Genomic DNA, 16,351 nt, shown 5'->3' on the forward strand with positions numbered 1-16,351 from the left:
ATATATATATATATATATATATATATATATATATATATATATATATATATATATATATATATATATATATATATATATATATATATATATATATATATATATATATATATATATATATATATATATATATATATATATATGTACATATATATATATATATATATATATATATATATATATATATATATATATATATATATATATATTTATATATGTATATATATATATATATATATATATATATATATATATATATATATATATATATATATATATATATATATATATATATATATATATATATATATATATATATATATATATATATATATATCTGTTTTGACGATGTTACTGTTTTAGAATGATTTATTGTTAACTTATCCTCATAATTTATTTATTTCCTTATTTCCTTTCCTCACTGGGCTATTTTTCCCTATTGGAGCCCTTGGGCTTATAGCATCTTGCTTTTCCAAATAGAGTTGTAGTTTGGCTACTACTACTAATAATGTATATATATATATATATATATATATATATATATATATATATATATATATATATATATATATATATATATCTCTGTGTGTGTGTGTGTCCTATGTCAACGGATAATGAGACATCGGAACATGGGTTTTTTTCACTTTATTATAAGACCAGACGTTGTGATGACGATACAAAAAATTCTAAACAGTTTGCCAGAACAAAAAATGACAGAGAATAAATGTGCCGATGCCGGAATGGTGGCAGCCATGAGAGGCAGTCACCAACCCCAAAACTGGGAGAGGGGGAGAACAAAGTTATCGGGTGAGGAAAGTCTTCAGATATTTGCAGTATGGAGTAGAGGAGCACTAACGACTGCAGTACCCCACCCAAGGATATCGCCGCCTTTACACTTGTCAGGCTACCATCACCCAGGGTTAAAAGGTATTCTTTTAACCCTGCCATCACCTATCTTGAGAGTGCCCAGCAAAACACGCCGAGCGCGGGCGGCTGACACACGCTCACCACCCCAACCAACATCCGAGGAAAAAGAAACCTGAGGAAGGGGGGTATGAGGGAGATAGATTAACAACCCCCCCCCCCCACCCCCGCATAACTGCAGAAGCAGCAGCCGAGGAAGCGGTCAGAGTGGCTACAATGAACTCGATGCTGTTCAAGTATATATATATATATATATATATATATATATATATATATATATATATATATATATATATATATATATATATATATATATATATATATGTCTATATATATATATATATATATATATATATATATATATATATATATATATATATATATATATATATATATATATATATATATATAGAACAGATCTTGAGCAAAGTGGAAAATCTATTTTTGGGTGAGATAGCCATGTCACCCTGATGGAAGGTTCCTTTAGAAAGCTACCTTCGATTATAAGGATTCAAAGTTTGCATTTCCATAGGAACACGAGGGAAACCTCTTTGGAGATTACCCGGTTGTTCTTTGGATATCATGCTAACAAGGTATCTATTTAAGGAAAAATAGAAAGGCTCTGGAATCTTTTATTTTGTTTCGGAGGATAAAAGAAGACGCAGATACATTTTGTTTTATTTTCATAACTAAAACAAAATGATGATAATGTATTGTGAGAAGGAATCTAGCCTGCAGATATGAACATCCTGGTATATATATATATATATATATATATATATATATATATATATATATATATATATATATATACATATATATATATACTGTATATATATATATATATATATATATATATATATACATATATATATATATATACTGTATATATATATATATATATATATATATATATATATATATATATATATATATATATATATATATATATATATGTATATATATATATATATATATATATATATATATATATATATATATATATATATATATATATATTTAACCTGTAAGGGAAGAATATACATATATTAACTCATTTGTTAAAATGCTACACAATAATGTGAAGTTGATTTGTTTAGTTTCACTTAGATGTTGGATATGCTTCAACACTGTGTACTAATGTTCACACTGCACTGGTGTTATTGGTTAGAGTCTGCACCTATATAGAACAGTCCATAAATTACCATAATGAATTTTACTAGAAGGTATTACAATCGAGGGTGCTAACACCTATTCACCCGATGCACTGTTGAGTCCCAAAACAGTCCACCGTTCATCGCAGCACTACCTGCCGCCACCACAAAGTGTTTTATCTCATGTACTTGCTTCGCATAATGTTTATAGAAGACTCAGGATGATTTCCACCCCGTATATGAGCGGAGCCTATCAAAGTCCATATGTTGAAAGAAGTTCAACGAAGAAGCAACTTTTCTTGGATCTTGACCTGCGGGTGTACTGTCAGGATCCGCTCTGCGAATGAAGTAGGTGAGTTTCGCCCTCAGTTGTTTTAGGGATGAGTTTGATTCTGAGGTTTCGCCTCGGAAGAGGTGTCCCTCCTTGAAATCTGAAGTTCTTCGAAGAGAGACCTTAAGACACTCTACTGGACATAGAGAGACATCTTCCTTCAGAGGGCAGATTCTCCAAGGACCCCACCTTTTGGTGGGCTACTCATTTTTGGCGAGAAAGGTAGGATCAGGGAAAAGGTTCAGTTCTCCCACTTCTGTGAACTGAATATGGCCTTCATTCCTGGACAAGGCCACTATTTCACTAACTCTAGACCCTGAGGCGATAGCAAACAGAAATATCACTTTCTGTGTTAGATCCTTTAGGGTGCAATCCTCATTGTTCATATTCGAAACGTAGTGCAAGACTTTGTCCAATGAACAAGATATGGGTTTTGGAGGGGTCGCTGGTTTGAGTCTAGCGCATGCTTTTGGTATCTTATTGAAGATTTCACCTGAAAGGTCCACCTGAAATGCATATAGAAGAGTTCTAGTCAAAGCCGACTTATATGCAGTTATTGTGGTGGAAGCCAGGCTTTGTTCATGTAGGTGGATGAAGAAGGAGAGACAAAAATCTATTGATATTTCTGTCGGTTTCCTTGCTTTCCCGAAGGAAACCCACTTCTTCCAAGACGATTCTTATTGTCTCCTAGTTGAACTTAACTTATATTCTTCTATAATGTCGATCTTGTCTTTTGAGATCCCAAACCTTTTCTTGGCTGCTAGCGCGAGAAAATCATGAGATGTAGGTTGTTGGTTCTCGGGGATGAATCGTAGACAGTCAATTTCTGAACCAGTTGGGATAATACTGGGTTCGGCAGAGGAAACCGCTTAAGTTTCAATTCTTCAACTAGATAGAACCAATTGCTTCTGGGCCATTTGGGGGCCACTACTGCTGCTGTTCCTCTGAAGGTTCTTAGCTTGTTGAGGACCTTCAGCAGGAGATTGGTTGGTAGGAAAAGATAGATTCAATTCCATCTGTTCCAATCGAGAGACATGGCGTCTGTCGCTCCTGCTTGAGGGTCCTCGTAAGGGGCTATATATCGAGGTAGTTTCTTGTTGTTGCTCGTTGCGAAGAGGTCGATCTGTAGTTCTGGGACTTTTTCCAAGATGAAGGAGAATGAGTCTGCGTCTAGGGACCATTCTGTCTCTATCAGCTTTTGCCTGGATAAAGCATCCGCCGTCACATTGTGGAACCCTTGCAGGTGACCTGCTGATAAGTGCCATATTCTCTTTCTTGCCAGGCAGAAGATGGCTAGCATCACGTGATTGATGTGAGGAGATCCAAAGCCGTGTCGGTTTAGACATCTTACTATCACCCCGTTGTCCAAGACCAGTCTGATGTGGACTGATCTGCTAGGGGATAGTTTCTTCAACGTTAGAAAGACTACCATAGCTTCCAAAATTTTGATGTGAAAGGTTTTGAACTGGTGCGACCAATTCCCCTATACTTTCCTTTGTTAGGAATGGCCTCCCCATCCTTTCAGGGAGGCACCTGTGTGTATCACCACTGATGGTTGAGGTGGTTGTAAGGAAATTGTTCGTGTTAGGCTCTTGTCTGTTGAGCACGGCCTTAGTAGCGTGAGCAATTCGGTCGGTGTCAACCTTTGTTGATATCTTCGAGCGTTTGATACGTATCTTCTCCAGACTTCTGACGCATCCTTTAACTGTGCTTTTAGCACTGGGTCTGTCACTGCTGCGAACTGAGAGAACCCAATACTCTTTACTATTGGCATCTTGAAATCTTCTTGAGTTTCAATAGTCTTTTGATAGATCCTGCTATCTCTCTCCTCTTCTTTGGTGGAATGGAGAGACGGTGTGACTGTAAATTCCAAGGGATTCCAGAAACTAGATCACTTATAGACAAGCCGTATTGGATGCTACCCACACCAGCCAATCTTCCAGGTATGCTATTACCTGAATTCCTTCTAAGTGTAGTTGTTGAACGATTGTATCCGCAAGATTTGTGAATATCCTTGGGGCTATGTTTAGCCCAAAGGGCATGGCTGTGAAGACATACTTTGTCTTCTGTAGCCTGAATCCTAGGTAGGAGGAGAGGGGGCGGCTTACTGGTAGGTGACAGTATGCATCTGCCAGGTCTTTTAAGACTGTGTACGCCCCTTTTGGTAGAAGGGTCCTTATGTGTTGTAAGGTAAGCATCCGGAACTTGTTGTTCTCGATGAACTTGTTGAGTGGAGACAAGTCTAGAATGACTCTGAGTTTGTCTGAGTCCTTCTTGGGAACACAAAACAGCCTTCCCTGGAATTTGATGAACTTCGCTTTCCTTATTACCTTTTTGTTCAAGAGTTCTGAGGTATATACTTCCAATAAGGAGATGGACTGTTGGAAGTATTGAGGAAAACGGGGTGGAATTTTGTTCCATTTCCAACTGAGTCAATTCTTGATTAGGCTGCGGGCACAGGAATTGAAGGTCCAATGATCCCGAAAGTGGAAGAGCCTCCCTCCTACCTGGAGCCTCTCATTGCTGAGAGGTTCCTGAGGATTTATTTCCGTGACCGCGTCCTCCTCTACCCCTTGAGGGGTTTCTTAAGGAACCTCTTTTTAAGCCTCTATGTTTGTGGGGCGTTTCAAAGCCTGGGTTAAACGCAGGTGATTGAGTTACTAGCTGTTGGAGTACCATCTGGAAGGTGGTTTGAGGCTGAGATACCATTTGAGGCACTGTGGTCATGGTCACTGTCGGAAGTTGTGCAGGTATACGTGGTTTATTTGTCTTCCTGTTCTTAGGTTGGGGACCACCTTCTGAGGATGGGTCCCTCTTGGAAGACATGCCCCACTTTTGGAGAAGGTTCCTATTCTCCGTGGCAGCTTTGGCGATAACCTCCTGGACCACATCTTGTGGGAAGAGATCCTTGCCCCAGATACATGAAGTGATCAGCTTCCTGGGTTCGTGTTTGACCGTTGGTGCGGCAAACACATGCTCTCCACAGGCCCTCCTGAACCTGACGAAGGCATGCAAGTCCTTCACAATGGTACCCATGTGAGACTTGGCTAACACCATATACATGTCTGGGTCGTTGGTAAGTCCTGCACACATTTCCATGCAGTTCTGAAGAGACAAAGAAGTGGCTAGTCTCTCTTTTGTCTCCTGTTCCCTTCTCAAAAGATGCTCCGGCAGCTTTGGAAGGTCCCATTGAACTGCTGACCTGCTATCTCCGTATCCATCTTAGAGACGGAGAAGGTTAGATGAACTTCGTTCCACTTCTCCTCGCAGCTAGGCATGGCTAGAGATAATGGTTTACATTCTTCTAGCACTGGGCATGGTTTGCCCGCATCGACTGCTCTCATGACACAGTCAAGGGCTTTCACCGAGAAGGGGAAACCTCTGGAGAAAGGAGCAATGAAGGTAGGATGCCTCTTGCTCTATGCTGAGACTTTGGAGTTGGTATATCCGGCTCCCTTTCGGGTTTCGGACAAGATAGCCTGTGCCTTGTCATGCTCAAAGACAATGACTTCCTTCGATTCCGTCTCCTCACGAGATGCTGGTTCATCCCGCAGTCTCACATAACAATTTGGGTATGCCGAAAAGCTAGGCCAGAATTGGAGATCTTCAAAGGGTTTGGCCCCCAACTTATCATCATTATCCTCATTATTTGCTAAGCTACAACCCTAATTGGAAAAGCAAGATGCTATAAGCCTAGGGGCCCCAGTAGCGAAAATAGCCCAGTAAGGAAAGGAAAGAAGGAAAAAGTAAATATTTCAGGAACAGCAACAACACTAAAATAAATACTTCCTATATAAACAATAAAAACTTTAACAAAACAAGAGGAAGCGAAATTAAATAGAATAGTGAGCGCGTGCGTACCCTCAAGCAAGAGAACTCTAACCCAAGACAGTGGAAGACCATTGTACAGAGGCTATGGCATTACCCGAGACTAGAGAACAATGGTTTGATTTTGGATTGTCCTTCTCCTAGAAGAGCTGCTTACCATAGCTAAAGAGTCTCTTCTACCCTTATCAAGAGGAAAATAGCCACTGAACAATACAGTGCAGTATTTAACCCCTTGGGTGAAGAAGATTTGTTTGGTAATCTCAGTGTTGTCAGGTGTATAAGGACAGAAGAAAATCTGTAAAGAATAGGCCAGACTATTCGGTGTATGTATAGGCAGAGAGAAAGTGCCCCGTAACCAGAGAAAAGGATCCAATGTAGTACTGTCTGGCTAGTCAAAGGACCACATAATTCTCTAGTGGTAGTATCTCCACGGGTGGCTGGTGCCCTGGCGAACCTACTACCTACCCGGAGATATAGAGCTTCCCATTCACCATGGGCATGTGCTACGTGTACCTCCAAGGGTTGGTTTGGGAGCAGTGAGGTAAGTCAGAAACTCTAAGAGGTTTTGCAAAGCCTATGGAAGCGCCAGAGCGTTTCCCTTCTCATACCTCTTTTTTCGTCTCTTTGAGATCTTGTTTAATCTACTGCTGTTCCTTCCGGAACACTTCCGTCATCTGCTGAATCGACTCTAGGAGCGCTTCGCTCCTGCCAATCAGCACATCCAGAAGGGGAGTTGGGGCGGAAGAGGTTGACGGCACAGGTTGGTATGCCCTCAGTTACCGTCGAACCGGATCCATCCTCCTCCATATGTGGTTGAACCACATCTTCTTCAGGGTCTTCTAGTAGAAGATCCTTTTCGGTGTTAGTAGACACCTCCGACATCCGTTCTTGGTGGATGTCCATGCCTTCCAGTACTTTATTAATGTCTGCGTCCGCAGGTCAGTTGGATGAAGGGAGGCTTGACCTGTACTTGGGGCACAACCACACTGGATTGGGCCTCAGGGAACAGAAGTCACCTCAAAGCTTCATTAAGTAGGTAAGTTTCCGGAGAGTTCTTTTCGAACCTTCTTACCCATCTCCGAAGAGTCTCTCTTGCTGTATCCCTTGACTCTGTAGTGTCAGGGATATCTTCTCCAAATCCATTGGTCATCAGGGCCGAGGAGATGGAGCAACCATTCGGGTCCCATTACCTCAAGGATCGAGATAAGATGCAGCAGTGGGCATGAGACCTGCACAACGTATGCCCACAAAAGTCCTTACTCCTGTAGTTGCAGAACACGACTGCACACTTCACCGTTGGCACCTCCTGTAAGGAAAAAAAATGAGTATCGGGTTAATTATATCATTAATATATATGCATATTTAAAATAGTAATACTTACTATTATATTTAATAGCTTAGGATAGTAAGCTAGAAAGGAAATAGGAAAGACACATCTGTGTTTCCTCTCCCAGGCAATTGGTGTGACCTCCATCAATATTAATACTTTAATTTCCCTATAAGGGAAAATACAGAGTGGAATAACTCCCGTAAGTAGAGCCGGAGTAAGTGAATATTTACACTAACTCCTCCACTTGTAGAATATTAATACTGAACGGTGATTTATAAGTGTCCCGATGATCAAAGGATTCATCATGGTGTTGAAGGAATACTTCACAACTACATTTTATAGGGTCCCAAAAATAGACTGTGAAAGGATACCCAGTGTCACAAATCAATATATCTTCGTATATATTTATATATCAGCCCTGTATTATATTGATGTATAAGGATTTTTGTATCATCATGTGCATTTTATTTTTGTTTATTGTTATAATTACTGTTTATACACTATCTTATTCTACAGTTTATTTCTGCGTATATATTTATATATCAGCCCTGTATCATATTGATGTATAGCGATTTTTGTATATCATCATAAGCATTTTATTTTTGATTGTTATAATTACTGTTTGTACATAGTCTAGTTCTATCGTTTATTTCATATTGAAGTAATTGAATTGTTATTTACTGAGAATAATGAGAGTAAAATTTCTGTGCTTGTTCTAATGTTATGTACCAACCGTGTGTCACACAATTGTACGTAATTCCTTTGGTATATATTATGCTTGTATTTGCGCTCTTCCCTCGCACTAAAACGAACATGAAAATTCCCGTCTCCGGTTTTCCTCTGTGACATTGTCTGTCTTGTAAACATGTTATGTCCTGTTGCCTTGAGGTTTTGTATATAAAGGAGAGTGTTCTATAATATTATAACTCAATTGATTGTATCCTGCCTTTGAGTTCACAACCTTCTCTCGGCCCGTCACATTGGTGACCCCGGAAGTTGACTCGCTCCCACCGCCTTCCACCCCCACCCCCTCGGCCCTTCATCGTTGGTAGTACCATGGCGGACTCTACGGCAGTTGGTGCTGCGGCCGATCCATTCAAACTTTCATCGTTTGCCAGCGGAGAGAGATTTGCTTGGTTTCAGCGCGCAGAAGTCCAGTTTTGTATCAGGGGCGTGACTCGCTCAACCACCAAAGCGGATTATGTTCTCGCGGCGATACCCGAGGACACCTTCCCAGAAATATCCGACTGGCTTTGTGAACAAGGAGACACCCCAATAGCGTATGACGCCCTCAAAACATAGCTTCTGCAGCAGTACTCGCCGTCGCCAGCCGCCCGTATAGCAAAGCTTTTTCAGCTCTCGCAACAACCGTTGGGGGACCAAAGGGCTTCGCTTGCCCTCAGGGAAATGACCAGTATCGCTCGCCTTCAACCTGCCGCAGACGGCTCTCCTCGTGAGGTGAACCTACTTCGTGCCCTTTGGATACGCCGTTTACCCGAACCTGTACACGCTGCCATACCCGATGTCGACAGTTTTCCCATAAAGAACTTAATGACCAAACCCGACGCCCTTATGGACAGCCACTTCAAGACCTCCATCAACGCCTCCACCCCTGACGACGAGGATGCCTATTCAACGTCAACCGAAGCGGACATGAATGCCGTAGGACATACAGGCCTACCCCGTGACGTGCCGAAGCAGCGACAAAGCCGCCCACCACCCACCAATCGCTCGCGCCCCAACTGACGACTTCTACAGCCACTTACTACCTCCCATCCGCCGCAGTTTTGCTACTACCACTTCAGATACGGGGCAACCGCGAAGAAATGTGCCAAGGATTGTCAGTGGCCAAAAAACGTGTAAGTAGGCCATCGCTTGTGGCGGTGGCCTCCCGTGTTTCTAATCTTTTCTTTTTACAGGATGCAGGAACGGGCGTGCGATTTTTGGTAGACACGGGTGCTTGTCGTTCTCTTTTGCCAAGGAAACTCTTCAAGGCACGACGTTGTCTGTCTACATCTGCCGACGTCTGCTTGGTAGCTGCCAACGGATCTGCGATACCCACCTACGGTTACGAGAACCTCACATTATCGTTCGGCAACGGTAAATTCAATTGGAAGTTTCTCGTTGCTGACGTCACAATGCCAATCCTCGGTGCGGATTTCCTCTCTCATTTCCACCTTCTAGTCGATGTCGACCACCGACGATTGGTCAACGCAGACTCGTACTTGTCGACACCTCTTCAACCCGCCCCCTCTAACCTCGCTCTTCACATCAGCGCACCCACGGATGCCTACGCCCACCTCCTCACGTCGTACCCGGAAGTTTTCCGTCCAGAACTTCGCCAAACGCCCACGGTTCCTGCCAAGCACTGTATTTATCACCATATCAAGACGACGGGACCCCCAGTCTTCGCAAAATTCAGACGTCTGGCACTGGAACGATTAGCAGCCGCCAAACAGAAGTTCGCCGAAATGGAGGAAATGGGCCTTTGCCAAAAGGCCTCCAGCCCATGGTCGTCACCCTTACACATCGTTCTGAAGAAAGACGGCTCCCTCCGTCCGTACGGGGATTACAGGCGCCTGAACATGCAAACAGAACCGGATCACTACCCCCTCCCAAACATTGCCGACGTGACCTCCTACCTGCACAAAGCAAAGGTTTTCTCTACGCTCGACCTCCTGATGGGGTATTATCAGGTGCCTATGAACCCAAAAGACATCCCCAAGACCACCATCACCACTCCATTTGGTACATACACCTTCAATTACTCCTGTTTTGGCCTTCGTAATGCTGGGGCAACGTTTCAACGTCTTATGGATGGCATCTTAGGGGACCTTCCTTTCTGTGTATGTTATGTGGACGACATACTTGTGTTCTCCTCCTCAAAAGAGGAACACCTCCGTCACCTGCGCATCGTGCTCGACCTCCTGCAACAAAACGGCCTTGTAGTCCGGTACGACAAGTGTACCTTTGGCGCCAACGAAGTGTCGTTCTTAGGGCACCGTATCACTCCTGAAGGAGTCTATCCCCTCCCTGAGAAGGTAGCAGCCGTTCAGAGCTTCCCCGCGCCCTCGACCGTCAAACCTCTGCAGGAATTCTTGGGCATGATCAACTATTATCACCGTTTTCTGCCAGCCATTGCCGCCACTCTTGCTCCCCTCTACGCCTCCCTCAAGGGAAAGCCAAAGGACCTGAAGTGGGGTCCCCTTCAAGAAGCAGCCTTCTGCAATGCAAAGAAGGCCCTATCAACTGCTGCAGCTCTCACTTTTCCTATCCCACACGCCCCTCTCCTTCTCTCCACCGATGCCAGCGACGTCGCTATTGGTGCAGTACTCGAGCAGGTGGTCAAAGGCTCGCCCCGCCCATTGGCCTTCTTCAGCAGAAAACTGTCCAAGGCAGAATCGGGTTATTCTACCTTCGATCGAGAATTGCACTTGGCCGTCCGTCACTTTCGCCATTTCTTAGAAGGTACGCTCTTCGTCATTCGCACAGACCACATGCCTCTGGTGCACGCCTTCACTCGACAGTCTGATGCCTGGTCCGCCCGTCAACGCCGACATCTCTCTGCCGTGGCTGAATCCAATTGCACCCTCCAATACGTCCCTGGGAAAATGAATCCCGTTGCCGATGCCCTGTCAAGAAACACGTTTTCTGCCGTTCAACTGGGATTGGATTACAACGCCCTGGCTGAAGCCCAACGACAGGATCCAGAGTATCAAGCTTGTAGGACATCCTGCACGTCCCTCCGTTGGGAAGACTTTCCCCTCGAAGACTCCAACACCACCCTCCTCTGTGACGTCAGTACTGGTAGACCGCGACCTTGGATTCCTGCTCCCATGCGCCGACAGGTGTTTGATTTCATTCATGGCTTTTCACATCCCTCGTGCCGTTCTACTGCACAGCTGCTGAAGGCAAAGTTCATTTGGCACGGCATTTCTAAGGATGCTAAGGATTGGGTCCGTGCCTGTACTTTTTGCCAAACTTCCAAAGTACATCGACACACGGATTCAGGAGTGGGCACCTTTCCTCAACCTCAGCATCGTTTCGCACACATTCACGTCGACGTTGTAGGCCCCCTACCCACATCACAAGGACATTGTTACCTGTTTACCGTCATCGACCGCTCCACTCGGTGGCCTGAAGCCATTCCCATGGAAACTGCAACGTCCGCCTCATGTACATCTGCCTTACTCTCTGGATGGATTTCAAGATTCGGTATCCCTGAGCATATTACTTCTGACAGGGGAACCACTTTCACCTCTCAATTGTGGATGTCATTAGCGAATCTCCTGGGCATCACCCTACATCAGACAACGGCCTACAACCCCGCTGCCAATGGAATGGTTGAACGTTTTCATCGCACCATCAAAGCAGCTTTGATTCCCTGCTGCAAGGATTGCAACTGGTTTACTCAGCATCCCTGGGTCCTCCTGGGACTAAGAACCACTCCTAAAGACGCCCTCGACGTCTCGGCAGCTGAAATGGTGTATGGCGACCCGTTGGTCGTTCCTGCCGAATTTTTTCCTTCTACAACCTCCTCCGACGATCTCCAGCGCATACGTCACGTCGTGGGAAAATTTACTCCGTGCCGCCAGACATACAAGCCCCCAGCGAAGCATCACATACCAACGGACTTGCACTCTGCAACGCACGTCTTCCTGCGCAACGACACTAGCAAGCCACCACTAACGCCCCCTTACACGGGCCCTTTCCTTGTGATCCGAAGCAGTCCGAAAGCATTCCTCCTAAACATTCGGGGCAAAGAAGACTGGGTCTCCATTGATCGTCTAAAACCTGCTTATCTTCTGCCAGATGACCCGCCTACAGTTCGCCTCTCTAGATCAGGGCGCCCTATTTAACATGTACAATATGTCATTTTTAGGGGGGGAGCCATGTACCAACCGTGTGTCACACAATTGTACATAATTCCTTTGGTATATATTATGCTTGTATCTGCGCTCTTCCCTCGCACTAAAACGAACATGAAAATTCACGTCTCCGGTTTTCCTCTGTGACATTGTCTGTCTTGTAAACATGTTATGCCCTGTTGCCTTGAGGTTTTGTATATAAAGGAGAGTGTTTTATAATATTATAACTCAGTTGATTGCATCCTGCCTTTGAGTTCACAACCTTCACTCGGCCTGTCACAGTTACTAGCTAAAGCTAGTTTCTTTATTTTAATTTGTAATATGTACATTAAGTCTTTCAGAACAGATGCCGCCACACTATTCAAGGATACATATTTATTGTAATAGAATATGTGCTTTTGCGGAGTCCTTGGAAACGAGCCGAGGCGACATCTAAACCTTTGTTTTGGGGGAGAGACACAACCGGTGGTGCTTTTAACGCACGTGTTACAAGGGGATTTCTCTCTCTCTCAGTTTAAGACTGGAAGTCTGAAAGGGTTATTATTAATATACTGGGAACTACAATAGTACTTAAGAAGTTTTCCTCAATTGAGCGTGTTTGAGCAGTATATTCTGCGGTTTGTGACTTAATTATTGAAGTGTTAATAAAGGTTATGCTAGAATAGCGAAATTAAGAAGCATAGTCCTATTTTATTTTCACACCTGCCAATTACTGAACCTGAGTTATGACAAGTGGTGACCTTAACAGGATTGGCAACAGTGAAAAACTATAAAGGCTGGAAGTTGAAGCCATGGAAACCTTCAAAGAATATCTTACTTTGGCAAAGGACTACGGACTGGACAACGAGAAGGCTATTGAGTTTGCCGAGCACAGGGATCAAGCAGAAGAAAAGTCTTGCTAGAGAAGAGAGACTGAAAAGGTATGACGCTGAGCTTGAGAAGGCTTCGGCCGAATTAGAAGAGAGAGAGCGGGAGTGACGACATGAACTAGAAATAAAGAAACTTGAACCAGAGGCAGCACGGCACCATGAAGTGATCTATAACCACTCTCCTGAGGCAAAGATCCCAAACCTCCCTGAGTTTGTGGATGGTTAAGAAGGAGCTTAACAGCTACTTGCTGAGTGTTGAGAAGTATGCTAACACACACAAGTGGGACAAGTCAACGAGGGCCTCGTCTCTTAGTGCTCTTTAGACAGGGAATGCCCTTCTAGTCTATGGTCGGCTCTCTGACGACAATGCAAAGGACTATGAAATTTTGAAGAAAGCGCTCTTCAGAAGATATGTCCTTACTGAGGAAGGATTCCATAAAAAGTTCCGGAACACAGCCCCAGAAGAAGGAGAGAGCCCTGCACAGTTCATTGTCAAGCTCAAAAACTTTCTCAAGAAGAGGATGGAACAAGCTGGTGCTTATGAGACTTTTGCAGAGCTCCAACAGCTGGTGATCAAGGAACAGTTCATTAATGCTGTCTCAAATGCACTGGAAGTTTATGTGAAGGAAAGGGCTCCTGCAAAGTGGATGACCTGGCCAAGGCAGCTGAGCAGTACCTCACAGCTCATGGAACTGAGCTATGTAAGGAGGCCAAGGTAGCTAAAAAGCCTGTGTATCGACCACCTAGGCAGACAGGACCAAGTGCTATTGAGAGTCCTTGGCATGGGCCCAATGAGCAGGTCATCAAAGGGACTTCAGCTAGAGAGGTAAGGTGCTACAAATGCAACCAGCTCAGCCACATAGCATCGAAGTGTCACCTCTTGGATCAGTCAAGGGGTCCTAGAAATGACAAGAAGTGTATCTTTTGTGATAAACTTGGTCATGATCTCTCGGAGTGCAGGAAATTAAAGACCATCAAAACCGCTTATTTGGATGTTGAGAAATAGGTTGAAAAGGCACAGACACCAGTGGCACAAGTCTTGTCCTTTTGTTCAATCAGTGTCCCTCCTCCAGAAATGGATGTAGCAAAGATAGATGCTTGCATCAAGGAAGAAAATCATTTCCTTGAGAATGGTTTTGCAGTCCCTTGTCTGAATGCTTGTATTCCAAGCAATGAAGACTCAATGCCAGTGACAGAGGGTCAAGTAGGATCCCACATTGTTCAGGTATTGCGTGACTCTGGATGTAGCAGTGTGGTAATCAAAAAAAAATTTGTTAATCCTGATCTTTACACTGGAACCTTAGTGCTGGTCACGTTTCCTGACAATTCCTTCCGGAGAGCTCCAATGGCTGAAATCCACATCAACAGGAAGTTTGTCTTCCTGACACCCCCTATGATCTGCAAATTGGAAACGTCCTATGTGCAAGACCAGCTGGAGACCCTGACCCAGCATGGCAGGACACCTGTGACCAGGAGACCTGTGCAGTGGCAACAAGGGCACAAGCAATGCGAGAGGGTAAGAGACCCTCTCCACTGGTAGTGCCAGGCAGTAACCTGTACAAAGAAGTCGATAGGGATAAAATTTGTCGACTACAGGAGAAAGATGACACTCTGAAGAAGTTTTGGACCTCTAAAGAAGAGAGAGAAGGAAGGCAAGTATTCCGGTTTGAAACCAGGAAACAGTTATTATACAGGACATTTGTTTATCCAGACATCAACCATGGGAATCCAGTCTCCCAAGTTATGGTTCCTAAACCACTAAGAACACAAGTCATGACATTAGCACATGAATCTACCTTAGGGGGGCACCTGTGTGCTAAGAAAACAAAGGAGAAGATCCTCAGAGAGTTCTACTGGTCTGGAATGGGTGCAGACATGACAAGGTTTTGCAGATCTTCTGACATCTGTCAGAAGACAATCAGCAAAGGTTGGGTGACAAAAGTACCTTTTGAGAAGCTGCCAATCATTGATACGCCATTCAAGAGGGTGTCTGTGGATATAATTGGTAAGATACATCCACCATCTGAGAAAGGACACCAGTTTATCCTCACTATGATGGACCACGCCAGTAGGTATCCTGATGCAGTGCCCTTGAAGAACATTGACTCAGAGTTAGTTGCAGAAGCTTTGGTAGATATGTTTAGCAGGGTAGGGGTGCCTGAAGAAATATTAAGTGATCTTGGAACACAGTTTACCTCTGACTGCATGAAGGAAGTAGCTAGACAACTCAGCATGCGACAACTTACAACAACTCCATACGTTCCAATGTTTAATGGATTGGTGGAATAGTTCAATGGAACTCTAAAGCAAATGCTGAAAAAATTATGTCAAGAGAAGCCTAATCAGTGACACCGGTATATCAACTCTGTGTTGTTTGCTTACAGAGAAGTGCCTCAAGAGTTGACAGGGTTCTCCTCCTTTGAGATACTATATGGAAGACCTGTAAGAGGGCTAATGCAGATTTTGATGGAACTATGGACAAAAGACATTGAAGAGCCAGAAGTCAAGAGTAGCTATCAATATGTCTTTGAGCTCAGGGAAAAAATGGAAGAGACCATGAAACTAGAAAATGAAGCACTGAAGCTGGCACAGGGGCGATACAAACATTACTTTGATAGGATATCCAGGCCTTGAAGCCTTCAGGTAGGCAATCAAGTGCTTATTCTACTCCCTACAGACAGCAATAAGCTACTCATGCAGTGGAATGGTCCATTTAATGTAGAGAATGTTGTGGGCAAGGATGATTATGGTATAAATTTCCGGGAAAAGTTAAATCTTTTCATATCAACATGTTGAAGAAGTATCTTCAAAGAGCAAAAGATGTGATCTTAGATACAGCGTGTGCTGTGTTTGACATTGTTATCAATTAAAGTATAAACATCTATGAGGATGAAGAGTTACTGGAGATAGCACCAACCTTTGGATTAGAATCAATAAAGGATATTATGATTGGCTTAAACCTTGACCTGCATCAGGAACGTCAAATCAAAGAACTTGTGCGGGAGTATGAAGATATCTTTACAGACATCCCTGGAACATCAAACAGAGGT

General features: G+C 43.6%; 1 protein-coding gene across 1 annotated transcript; it reads left to right on the top strand.

Moving 5' to 3' along the window:
* Positions 1-7,456: 7,456 nt before the first annotated feature.
* Positions 7,457-15,935, top strand: LOC137643068 (uncharacterized). The gene is made up of 6 exons (XM_068375912.1): positions 7,457-7,542; positions 7,738-7,763; positions 13,644-14,016; positions 14,361-14,556; positions 14,670-15,568; positions 15,686-15,935. Exons 1-6 carry the CDS (start codon positions 7,457-7,459, stop codon positions 15,933-15,935), a joined length of 1,830 nt encoding a protein of 609 aa, XP_068232013.1.
* The last annotated feature ends 416 nt before the right edge of the window (positions 15,936-16,351 follow it).

Source organism: Palaemon carinicauda, chromosome 6 (assembly GCF_036898095.1).
Source record: "Palaemon carinicauda isolate YSFRI2023 chromosome 6, ASM3689809v2, whole genome shotgun sequence".
Classification (NCBI taxonomy): Eukaryota; Metazoa; Arthropoda; class Malacostraca; order Decapoda; family Palaemonidae; genus Palaemon; species Palaemon carinicauda.